The sequence below is a fragment of the Maniola jurtina genome, chromosome 9 (genome assembly GCF_905333055.1).
Source record: "Maniola jurtina chromosome 9, ilManJurt1.1, whole genome shotgun sequence".
NCBI lineage: Eukaryota > Metazoa > Arthropoda > Insecta > Lepidoptera > Nymphalidae > Maniola > Maniola jurtina.
The window spans coordinates 562,701-575,902 of NC_060037.1; the positions used below are offsets into that span (position 1 = coordinate 562,701).

General features: G+C 37.1%; 1 protein-coding gene across 1 annotated transcript in view; it reads right to left on the reverse strand.

Annotated features, from left to right (window-relative positions):
• LOC123868360 (low-density lipoprotein receptor-related protein 2) overlaps positions 1-7,175 on the reverse strand; it is a 305,413-nt gene extending 298,238 nt beyond the window's left edge. The window contains exon 1 of the mRNA XM_045910850.1: positions 6,909-7,175. Within this exon, the coding sequence (XP_045766806.1) occupies positions 6,909-6,990 (82 nt within the window). The 5' untranslated portion in view covers positions 6,991-7,175. The remainder of the gene's footprint in view (positions 1-6,908) is intronic.
• Between the last annotated feature and the right edge of the window lie 6,027 nt (positions 7,176-13,202).

The window sequence follows — 13,202 nt, forward strand, 5'->3', positions numbered from 1 at the left end:
CATTTTCGCAGGGTTCAAGGTGCCGCAAACCAGTCCGCAGTGGTCAGTGGTGGAAGAGAGACAGATGCTGTTTATTAACCGACTTCCAAAAAAGGAGGAGGTTCTCAATTCGTCGGAATCTTTTTTTTATCTAACAAGAACAAGTGTAAATTAAAAATTTTCAACACCCCCGACAAATCATTTTCAAATAAATAATTGTGTATATCTAGGCAACGTCCATCTTGACAGCTTGACATTTGTCAATTGACACTTGAATATTATGAACCTAAGGGTTATCTAACCTTCTTTTCTACAAGAAAACTAGAAAAGAGCTGATAACTTTTAAACGGCTGAACCGATTTTCTTGGATTTTAGCTAAGAACACTCTCGATCAAGCCACCTTTCAAACAAAAAAAAGTAAATTAAAATCGGTTCATTCGTTTAGGCGCTACGATGCCACAGACAGATACACAGATACACAGACACACAGATACACAGACACACAGATACACACGTCAAACTTATAACACCCCTCTTTTTGGGTCGGAGGTTAATAATATGTTCTGGAAACTTATGATGCTTACAGATCCTACCAAGGTCCCAGTACCATTTTATGGCAGCGTTCTTTTACGTCGTATTAATAAGTGTATTTGTGTTTGTTCGTATGTAGGTACGGCCATCTGTTCAATTAGTTCCAAATTCAATTTTGATAAATGACGCTTGATGAAGAACCAGCAAGAGAAAGAGCTGATCTTGAATTATATCTGATCTCGGATTATATCTTATTCTTGGATTAAATGGATTCTTGGATTATAGCTAAGAGCACTCTCGATCAAGCCACCTTTCAAACAAAAAAAACTAAATTAAAATCGGTTCATTAGTTTAGGAGCTACGATGCCACAGACACACACGTCAAACTTATAACACCCCTTTTTTTGGGTTGTCGGTTAAAAATCGCCGGTTGCTCTTTCAAAGATTTGTTTTTTACTGGTTTCCGTTTTTATTTTTATTTTATTGCTTGGCTGCAATTAAACCTGCTGGCAAGTGATGCTGCAACCTAAGATGAAGCGCGCTTGCCTAGAAGATGCTTATTCACTCTTGACTTAGAGGTACCCATATTAAAAGTGGAAGACTTTTGCCGGAAACATCCTAGCGGTTCGGATTAGAAACGAGGAAGCAAATCGCTTCGTACAGGTCTCTGGAATTTCAACTACCTATGTTCTTGATTTCGAGTTTGCCTATCATCTCGATCACGAATAATCTTTAATTTAGACTCCTAACCTTGACACTTTTTACTAAAACTAAACATGGTTCGTCCGCACGTTTACCACATAAGCTATTTATAGGCAAGCTAAACACAACACAAGTAAATAAATGATAAATCAACATGTGCAAGCGAAAACGCCAATCGTAACCTACATTCAACTTTGATTGCGGTCAACTACATCTAGTTGTGACCACTCGCTTGAAAGTGGACCGTATGTCTTTGATTTAGATATAACATTCGTCTGTCTGTCGGTGTATTTGGCGATTTCTCAGTACTAGTCCGATTTTTATATGTTGGGACAACGATACGATTACGCATAGTATCGTAAAGGTCTATGATCGTAACCAATCCATCGCCAGCCCACTACTGAGCACGGGTCTTCTCTCGGGAAAAGGGTTGAGGCAATAGTCTGCCGAGCTGACCCAGAGCGGATTAGCAGACTTTACACACCTTTGCGAACATTATGGAGAACTCTCAGGCATGCAAGTTCCCTTACGATGTTTTTTTCCAAGCAATTGTATAAGTAATTTGCTAATTTATTATATAATTTTTATTAACTAAATATTGGTTAGAAGAAGACCCTTCTAATACTGAGAGGAGACCAGTGCTCTGTAGTGAGCCAGCGATGGGTTTGACCATAAAGATAATGAAGTATTTGTTGCTATAGCGGCAATAGAAATACACACTCAAAACTTCTCTACCTATTATGGTTGATGAGATATAGCCCACTGACAGGCAGCGGAGGCCCTAGTAATAAGGAACCCTTCGGGTACGGAACCCTAACAAATCTCTTCAGCTAAAGCTATTATATTGTGACAATGATAGAGCCTCGATAGCTCAACGGTTGAGGAGCGGACTGAATTCCGAAAGGTCAGCGATTCAAACCCCATCCGTTGCTCTATTGTCGTACGCACTCCTGGCACAAGCTTTACGCTTGATTGGAGGGGAAAGGGGAGTATCAATCGTGATTAGTATGGCTATTATTCTTTGAAAAAAAAAAAGGATTAGACTCGTAAATATTCAACTCCGTGCATCAAACAATAACTTATAGTATCATCGACATTGACCGCCGGAAGTGGCGTCGTCTCGACGTGTCGCCACTCAATGAGCAGCTTCCGGTCTCGCGGGGGATCCGCACGCGAATGTGGACCTTACGGTTGACGCTGAGTGACCCGTTCGTGTAATCAGAGATTGGGTGTCTTCACATCTCGCGGCTTGATGAACTGTATCAACGTACTTATGGTGCATACATTTTGAGATCTCACTTTCCATTTTAGCTCTGAAACTGACCTTAATTTAAAGGTGAACCGTACTTTTGACACTTCTTAGGGTTCCGTACTTATAAAAGAAAAAGGAATCCTTTTAGGACACTTCGTTGTCTGTCTGTCTGTCAAGAAAACCTATAGGGTACTTCCAGTTGACCTAGAATCATGAAAATTGACAGGTAGGTAGGTCTTATAGCACAAGTAAAGGCAAAAACTCGAAAACCGTGAATTTGTGGTTATATAACAAGAAAAAAATTAAAATGTGTTCATGAAAAAATTAAGTATTTTCAATTTTCAAAGTAAGATAACTTAGACCAAGCGAAGTATCATTATAAAAAGGATAAGGGAATAGTAATATCATTTACCTGTACATTCTAAAACTGAGTTTTATTAATAAACTAGCTGATGCCCGCAGCTTCGCCCGCGTGGATTGGTCAGATCCCCTGCAGCATCAGGATTGAGGAGTTGGACTCCAAATTTTTTATGAAACAATGTCGCAAAGTTCCTCTATCGATTAAAAAAGAAATGACGCAAATCGGTTCAGAAATCTCGGAGATTTCGGTGTACATACGAGTAGGTAGAAAAACACAACTCCCTTTTTGAAAGTCGGTTAAAAAAGTAGCCTATGTTACTCCCTGGTCAATTCTCTACTTGTCTGTGAAAATCCCGTCAAAATTGGTTCAGCCGTTCCCGAGATTAGCCTTTTCAAACAGACAGACAGACAGACAGACAGACAGACAGACAGACAGAAATTTTAAAAACGTGTGATTCAGTTATAGTATCGTTCAAATAACCATATGACCTTAATATGCGGTAGTTATTTCGAAATTACAGACAGACACTCCAATTTTATTTATTAGTATATAGATATGCATAATAGTTTTTGATTTATCGTGCAAAATGACGGAAAAAATACCCGAGTAAGGAACCCTCGGTGCGCGAGTCCGACTCGCACATGGCCGTTTTTAGGGTTCCGTAGTTTAATTACTCAATCAACTATCGTACTTATAAGTATTATCGCGTACGCAAATCGCGCGTTGATGTCTTTTGAAGGGGGCTGCCCACTCTAGCGTGACCATGCCTGCTAATCTAAATAGCTTTTCCTTGTTTAGTCATTTATACACAAATCACAACATAATATAAATTAATTATAAATTATAAGTCGATAATTAACAGGGCTCTCTCCGTCACTCGTTTCATACAATCGTAGTTCCAATTGCATTTGAATATTAAGCAACCAAAGTCCATGAAATTTTGCAGACATATTCGAGAAACTCTATGTCTGTGTCTGTGGTGTTTTAGATTTTTCTAAAAATATGTAGTTTTAAAATTACAGGGGCTCAAAGATTTGTATGAAATTTTTTAAGACCGCGTAACTTTGAAACCGAATATTTTAACAGAAATCTGGAAAACCACAGACATAGATATTAGTTTCTAGAATATGTCCGCAAAATTTCATGGACTTTGGTTGCTTAATATTCAAATGAAATTGGAACTACGATTGTATGAAACGAGTGACGGAGAGAGCCCTCTTAAGTATTATAATCATTCAATCAATTACTTAAATACTTAATTAAAGATCTATTTATAGAACTTAGACAATTTTACTAAGTACTACTTGTCTATCAAGTAATTCTGTAGGATTACTGATTAACCATTTATGAAATAAGTAGGTACAAGACTTAGGTGATACTTAACAAATTGTTAACATAATAAAGTTCAAAACTAAAACCCGACTTCCTTTCCTTTCCTTTCTTATAATAAACGCAGCTGAAATAAAGTAAAAAAAAAATGTACCTAGGAAACCTAACCTAAAACACATTTGAAAATAATGAGCAATTGATTTTTTTTTTTCAAAAGATGTATGGAGCCCGTGTTACTCCGGATGATGTAAGGATTCTAACCATACCTCATACCTACATCCAAATCTGTTCAAGCGTTTAGAAGTTATAGTGGAATAAATAAACTCACAAACACACAAGCATTACGTAGGTATCAATCCTGAAAACATTCCACTCCTTTCTTTGGACAATCATATAAATAGTTTCTCATCATATAAATAGTCCTCGAATAAAATGTTACCTACCGCTTACAGAAGCCTAAACTTGTCAAACAGGGGTCAGGGGACGACAGAAAACGCGTGACCTCAGCCACACTCACTGCACATTACCCGCTTACCTGCCGACAACACAAATAACTACCTACAACCAGTCTGTCACCTCGCCACTTCACTTTTTGTTTATTGCCCACTCGTCACCATACTGTTTATTATTCAACGCCATCAAAAATGTGATTGTTATTAATTTTTATTAGAGGAAAAGGAGAATTGTACATTTGAAATGTTAGCATTAAAATATTAAAGTTGTTAAGATTTTATATTTTTAAAAAGAATATTAGCCAATAGCCATGCTAATCATGACTAATACTCCCTTTTCCCCTCCAATTAAGTGTAAAGCTTGTGCTAGGAGTAGGTACGACAATAGAGCAACGGGTGGGGTTTGAACCGCCGACCTTTCGGAATTCAGTCCATTACCAAACCGTTGAGCTATCGAGGCTCTAGGGACAAGAAAGCAAGTTAGTTGCATTGTCATCCAGTTCCAACCTAGGTACTTAGGCTACAATTTCCAGCCTCTAGCTCAGCGGGAAGTTAGTCCAAAATCGATCACAAGATTTGTTCCAGACAGACAAACAAACAGACTGACAAGAAAACGAATCAATAAAAGCGTTAAGAAATCACGTGCAAGCACTGTTGTCAATTTAACCCAAATCCCACTTCCCTGGACTAAGGTTCTATTATTATAAATACTGTAATACAAATAAATAAAAATTTATAATTATTTAATTGTTAAAATTTAAAAAATACTGTGGATTTAGGTAAAAGTTCATTAAAAATGCTTAATTGGCAATACTGGGATGAAAGAAGTTAGTTATTACCTAATAAAAATCCTTTTGCAAATGCCTGGTTATAGAAAGGTAGTAGGTACCTACCTACTTTTGATTTGAACATTAAAGCCGATGCCGAAAGAAATGGAAAAAGCCAAAAAAAAAACAACCAGGTAATTAATCAAGTAGGTAGTTACCATATCTAGTATTTAATTAACAAGTGTAAATTAAAAATTTTCAACACCCCCGACAAATCATTTTCAAATAAATAATTATGTATATCTAGGCAACGTCCATCTTGACAGCTTGACATTTGTCAATTGACACTTGAATATTATGAACCTAACGGTTATCTAACCTTCTTTTATACAAGAAAACTAGAAAAGAGCTGATAACTCTTAAACGGCTGAACCAATTTTTTTGGATTATAGCTAAGAACACTCTCGATCAAGCCACCTTTCAAACAAAAAAAACTAAATTAAAATCGGTTCATTCGTTTAGGCGCTACGATGCCACAGACAGATACACAGATACACAGACACACAGATACACAGATACACAGACACACAGATACACAGATACACAGATACACAGATACACACGTCAAACTTATAACACCCCTCTTTTTGGGTCGGGGGTTAAAAAACAATTAAGTAATTATGTATTTAATACAATAAATTACAATGAATTAAATAAATTTTCATTAAGTAAACACCTTTTCCTTTAAATCGTATTTTTACGAATACGATTAAGTGCACAAATGCCCATAAAAAAAAAAACAATTTTTTGTACAAAGACGTAGTAAGACAGGTATGTAGTAGGTACAGTAAATAGGTATTTTCTAGATATCGCGAGCGTGGAGTTTTCTCTTAGATCTTATTTATGTACATAAAATAACGCCTTTCTTTATAACATAAACGGCATAAAACTATAATAAGCCAAGTTACTTTCAACGAAAGTATGATCTCTTTTTAATACTTTCTAAGAATGTGTCAATGGACGGTTGACGAATCTACCCTACTTTTTGCTGTAAATTGGATTGACGAACTTTTCTTTCGTAAAATCTTGTTTAGGTTTTTCATTACTCGCTAAAATTCACTAAAAATGAAAGTTTCAACCGGCAATCATCTACGCCGTGCCGAGCCGTTAAAAAAATTTCAAATGACAAACGAAAGCGAATCTACCCTACTTTTGTAACTTCCTTTTTAATCAAATCTTTTTTTTTTTGCGAATGTTTAACGTTTAACATAACGAGCAAATCTTTCTTATACTGTATCTACCTAGTTCCAAGATACTTTCTCATTTTCAATTTTGGATCAATCAAATTATTCAAGCACAAAATTAAAACAAAGTGCCAAATGGTACGATAATTTTTATTTCTTTTAGAAAATGAATTACATTTAATAGCAAAAGTTTTAGCAGCGAAACAAAAACACGCCTACAAGTTACAGATTTTTTTGAACAGGCAGGAAGCTGGTAGGTAAGTAGCGAAGTGACTTTCTCGAGGCGCTGACCTGATAAATGCCTCGTGTCAGCCTGCGCCGCGGCCGCCGCCACCAGCAGCAGCAGGCAGAACGCCTCCCGGGCGCCCCGCATCTTCAGCAGCACCACATCAACACCAAACAACACAAGAACAGCACTCCGCAATCAGTATGCACTTGCACGCACGAAACTAAACTTCAGTTAGAAAGTTCCGTTGGGAAAGTTGGTGACGTGGGTTCGGTTCGCTCGACGGCAAAGATGCGACTTGCCCGAGCGCGCAATTGTGACTGGTGGAACTGGAAAGGTTTTGCCGCCGGCCGGCTCCGCTGGGGTGGCAAGCGTCCGAACTTCTAACTTGCTCAACTCTAATTAACTTAAAGCTATTTATAACTGACTTCAAAAGAAGGAGGTTCTCAAATCGTCCGAATCTTATTTTTAACCCCCGACCCAAAAAGAGGGGTGTTATAAGTTTGAAGTGTGTATCTGTGTATCTGTGTATCTGTCTGTGGCATCATAGCGCCTAAACGAATGAACCGATTTTAATTTACTTTTTTTTGTTTGAAAGGTGGCTTGATCGAGAGTGTTCTTAGCTATAATCCAAAAAAATTGGTTCAGCCGTTTAAGAATTATCAGCTCTTTTCTAATTTTCTTGTAGAAAAGAAGGTTAGATAACCGTTAGGTTCATAATATTATGTCAATTGACAAATGTCAAGCTGTCAAGATGGACGTTGCCTAAATACATAATTATTTATTTGAAAATGATGTTTTGTAAAACTCAGATACTTTGGATCGTCGGGGGTGTTATAAATTTTTAATTTACACTTGTTATTAGTTTGACTTGTTCGCTGGTTGCCATTCCGTCAAAACTTATAAAGGTGATATCAAACGGTGCATTTCTGTCTTTTATTCAGCATCCTTCACTTGAAATAAACCATCTTAACACCAAATGAATCAAAAGTGACGAATTCATTAGTGAACCGATCCAACTATATTCGATTTTGTCCTCGCATCTTTTATTCGTGACGTGAAGGGAAAAATCTGAATACAAATAGAACATTCACTCGAGCTCGGCCATATTATCGCCGAAGGACATCACCGCGTAGTAAAGTATATTCTGCTGCCTGTGTATGCGACAAAATAGTATTCAAATGGAATGGACAAAAAAGCGTTATCCTTCTGTAAGTTCTTAGATCAAATGATAACAAATCAAACAAAGTCTGAGGCATACAACTTAATTCGACCACATTAGTGCATGAATGTGCATTTCTATATAATTTTGTCAATGTCGTGTGAACGCGGAGTAAAAACAAAATGAAACAATTGACGCAAAGTGAAGATTCACTCAAGTGACCGTCTGATATCATTTAAATAGATTTTTAGCTACTTCCAATAATTGTCCAATTGAGTTACAATCTTAATCAAACAGACTTTCGAATAAAAACCTTTGAGCGCTTCAGTTCCACATATAGGCACAGAGCCACAATAGATAAAGAGGGGAATCTTATCTTAATAGGGACAAACAGGCACATTTCAAAGTAACACTCACTTTATTTCAGTTGCCTACTCAAATGAATTGTTGTTCAATTTGTTGAACTAAAATGTTTTTTCGTCCCCAAGCTCCATCCAAAAAAAGTGTTTGGGGTATCTATACGAAAGAGCTTCTTTGGTTCTTTAATTTTACACGCATAATATAACTTTATGATCACATTCACAAGGGGCCCCAGATTTCGATTATGATAGAATTAGGAATTTCAAAATAGCGATGACTTTATTTTTTTGACTACAGTTTTCTTTTTTTATGAGCACAAGAGCAGATATCAATCCAAAAGAAATTTGTTCTATAACAAGTGTAAATTAAAAATTTATAACACCCCCGACAAGTGAAGGTTACAGTAACTAGAAAAGAGCTGATAACTTTCAAACGGCTAAACCGATTTTCTTGGACTATTCCGCGCCTACGATCCAAAACCCAGATAGGTTTTCCAAAACATAATTTACAAATAAATAATTATGTATCTAGGCAACGTCCATCTTGACAGCTTGACATTTGTCAATTGACATAATATTATGAACTTAACGGTTATCTAACCTTCTTTTCTACAAGAAAACTAGAAAAGAGCTGATAACTCTTAAATAGCTGAACCAATTTTTTGGATTATAGCTAAGAACACTCTCGATCAAGCCACCTTTCAAACAAAAAATAGACAATTAAAATCGGTTCATTCGTTTAGGCGCTACGATGCCACAAACAGATACACAGATACACAGACACACAGATACACACGTCAAACTTATAACACCCTTCTTTTTGGGTCGGGGGTTAAAAAAGCATGATGTATGTAATTATGTATCTATGAAACGAAATGGCGTCCAGTTTTTAAAATTATGATAACAGTGTGCTATTTTATGATCACAAAAACACCATACCTGAAACGTTTTTAAAGTAATTCCTAAATAAAGATAAACCAGACAAAGAACCAGAGAAAGAGAGCCTCGATAGCTCAACGGTTGAGGAGCGGACTGAATTCCGAAAGGTCGGCGGTTCAAACCCCACCCGTTGCACTATTGTCTTACCCACTCCTAGCAGCTTTACGCTTAGTTGGAGGGAAAAGGGGAGTATTAGTCGTGATAAGCATGGCTAATATTCTTTAAAAAAAAGAAGGTTCACTTTAAAAAAAAAACACATTCCCCATTCCCTACTTGTGGGGAGAATTTCCTCCGCTGGCAAGCGCAATTCGCACAGGTGGTCGACAAGTCGCAGGTAGCGCGGCGAGTAAACAGCCCGCCCTCCCGCCCTCCCGCCCTCCCGCCGGCCGCGACATCGGCACCGGACACTACTTGTAGTTTGTGCCGCGCTTTTAAATCGCCATTTTCAGGGTTCCGTACCCGAACGTTGCTAACGGGACTCTATTACTCCGCTCTCCAACTGTCCGTCCATCCATCGGTCAGGTAGAGAATTGTCATAAAATAATAATATTTGCCGCCATGCATCACGATCATCATCAGCATGATTAACCCATTTCCGCCCCACTACTGAGTACGGGTCTCCTCTCTGAATGAGAAGGGTGTAGGCCATAGTCTGCCACGCTGGCCCAATGCGGATTGGCAGACTTCACACACCTTTGAGAACATGGAGAACTCTCAGGCATGCAGGTTTCCTCACGATGTTTTCCTTCACCGTTAAAGATAGTGATATTTAATTGCTTAAAACGCACACAACTGAAAAGTTAGTGGTGCGTGCCCGGGATCGAACCCCCGACCTCCAATTAGGAGGCAGACGTTCTAACCTCTAAGCTATCACAGCTTTTTGCCGCAATGCAAATAAAACAAAATAAAACCGACTTCAAAAACGACAAACACTAAAAAGTAAAAAATAACTTTTGTTTAGCTACACGTGTAATGTACCAAGGTATGAAGTCGAGCGAGCATATTAAAACAAAATTAGAAATCCAAGAGTGAAGCTCGCCCGACTTCATACCTAGGTACATTACACGTGTAGCTAAACAAAAGTTATTTTTTACTTTTTAGTGTTTGTCGTTTTTGAAGTCGGTTTTATTTTTCTTTTGAAAATTTTTTATTTCACAATTTTTAGTGCCCCCACTGTACTATAATATGCTGTGCCCAGTTAAAACCCTACTGTTTACTAAGCTATTACACGGATCGCGAGCAATTTGCTCCTATCCATTGAGGAGTTCTGTTCTCCATCTCCGAAGATATTCATCAGATCTTCACCAAATTTATATGGGACCACCTGCACAGTATACCCCTTCAAACAAAAAAAAAATTTTCCAAATCGGTCCAGGGGTTTTTGAGTAATCGGGGAACATACATAAAAAATATAAAAAAAAAAATAAAAAAATAAAAAAAAAAAAAAAGATTCCGACGAATTGAGAACCTCCTCCTTTTTTGGAAGTCGGTTAAAAATTGAAAAGTGTAATTATTGTACGATGGTACGGAACCCTTCGTGTGCAAGTCCGATTCGCACTTGACCGATGTTTTAGAGTTCCGTAGTGAAACCAAGAAGAAGGAAGGACTCAAGCTCATTTCAGCTTGGACCAAATAACTGGATCTATGAAGTGAGAGAAAAGTTTCACATCATAGAGCCAGTTATTTTAAAATTGTCCTATTATTTCGTAGAATTTGATGTTTTTGTCGTAAAACAAAATGACATAAAGTTCTAAAGAACAAAATATGGGACTTACCCTAAAATCGAGTATCAATTTTTTTTTTATTTAACTATGCTTTCTTTTGTCCTGTCTTGTTCTTTCTTCTTCTTTCGTTTTGTTATAACAATAAATAATAAAAATTTCAGAATGGCTGCTAAGTAAATTAAAATAAAATAAAAAGTAAGTATAAAGTCTTATAGGTACGACGGTACGGAACCCTTTGTATGCAAGTTCGATTCGCATTTCACCGGTTTTTTAACAATCCATGGTGGATGTATGTGTGTAATCTAATACAATAAAAAACACGTCTTTAAGTTTAGCCCAATTTTTCCATTATTATATTTTCTCGATCGCTTTTATGTTTACAACAGTTAGGCCCACTTATAATAGGCCTATCAATAGGAAGAAATCTTTATGGTTTCTTTATTTATTTGTTACTAGATGATGAGGAAAATTAAAGTTTTTTTTTTCAAACCAGCGTGAAGTCTTTGATTTTCCGGGATAAAAAGTAGCCTACATTCGTTCCCGGGATGCAAGCCCGCTCTCTACCAAACATAATACCTACAAGTGTAAATTAAAAATTTATAACACCCCCGACAAGTGAAGGTTACAGGAACTAGAAAAGAGCTGATAATTTTCAAACGGCTGAATCGATTTTCTTGGATTATAGCTATAAACACTCTCGATCAAGCCACCTTTCAAACAAAAAAAAACTAAATTAAAATCGGTTCATTAGTTTAGGCGCTACGTTGCCACAGACAGATATACAGATACACACGTCAAACTTATAACACCCCTCTTTTTGGGTCGGGGGTTAATAAAATCGACTTCTTCGAATACGGATTTAGATTTTAAAGACCTCTTTAATTTTCCGGGACAAAGCAAGTTGGTAGCCAATGTGATTCCCCAGGGCCCAGGATGCAAGCTATTTCTGAATCGTTTTTCGTCAAAATCGGTTAAACGGAAGGGCAAGGGTTGAAAAACTGGTAGACAGACGAACAGACCGAAGACAGCTACCTACTTATTTAGTTTACAAATTAAATATTATAAGGATAATTTTATCTTCCTCAGAACTTGGATTCTGAACTCAAGACTGGTACGTTATAGTAAAACCCAGAGATAACCTTTCATACGTCCACGGATTGAACACTGGATATCCACAGCTTAGCTATCAGAAGACAGAAGGTCAGAACATAATAATTATTATTTAATACATACATAGTTAGTAAATACATAGCTGCCAAACGCCACTGTAGATACTGGTCCAAAAAAAACAGCACAATTACCTTCCAAATTGTACCTACCTAAATATCACATAAGTAGAGCTTTTTCAAAACAAATAGATGCTTAGTAACATAATGATGCAGGGCTTTGAGTAGTACAGCCATTTCATAACAGATGGCACTCTAAATAATAACCATTTTAATTTTAATCTCCGACATACAGGCTATAACCAGAACGCCGCGCTGGCAAAAACTTAGCATTATCATTTACTAGCTGATACCCGCGACTTCGTTCGCGTGGATGTAGTTTTTTAAAAATCCCGTAAGAACTCTTTGATTTTCCGGGATAAAAAGTAGCCTATGTGCTAATCCAGAGTATAATCTATCTCCATTCTAAATTTCAGCCCAATCCGTCCAGTAGTTTTAGCGTGAAGGAGTAACAAACATACACACACACACACACACACACACACACATACAAACTTTCGCCTTTATAATATTAGTGTGATAATCCAAAGCCAATAACCATTTGCCTTATTTTGTAGTTTTAGTGATTTAGTTTTTTCAAAACCCGCAATATATTATAACGTGCAAAACTCGATGCATGCCCCACCTAAGACGTGGCATTGACCCCGAGGTGGCCCTATTTACGTATCGTTCGTTGACGTCTAGCGTCAGATGTTTTATTTGCAATATTTTGTGAACATTTAAAAACTACAAGATTTGTTTTTTTTTTTAAATGGAGTTTTTTTGTGGTAACTTATCAGTAATCACCTGTTTTTGTTTTTGCTAGCGTCCACAGCACCTTATTTTTATGCTGCACTGTATGGTTGCTAAACTACGGTATTTCTATTGCCTGACACTACCATGCACGAAATGGTTAGGGAAAAAATATGGCGCAAAAGCAGATCGCAATTTACGCCATTATAACTCTTAT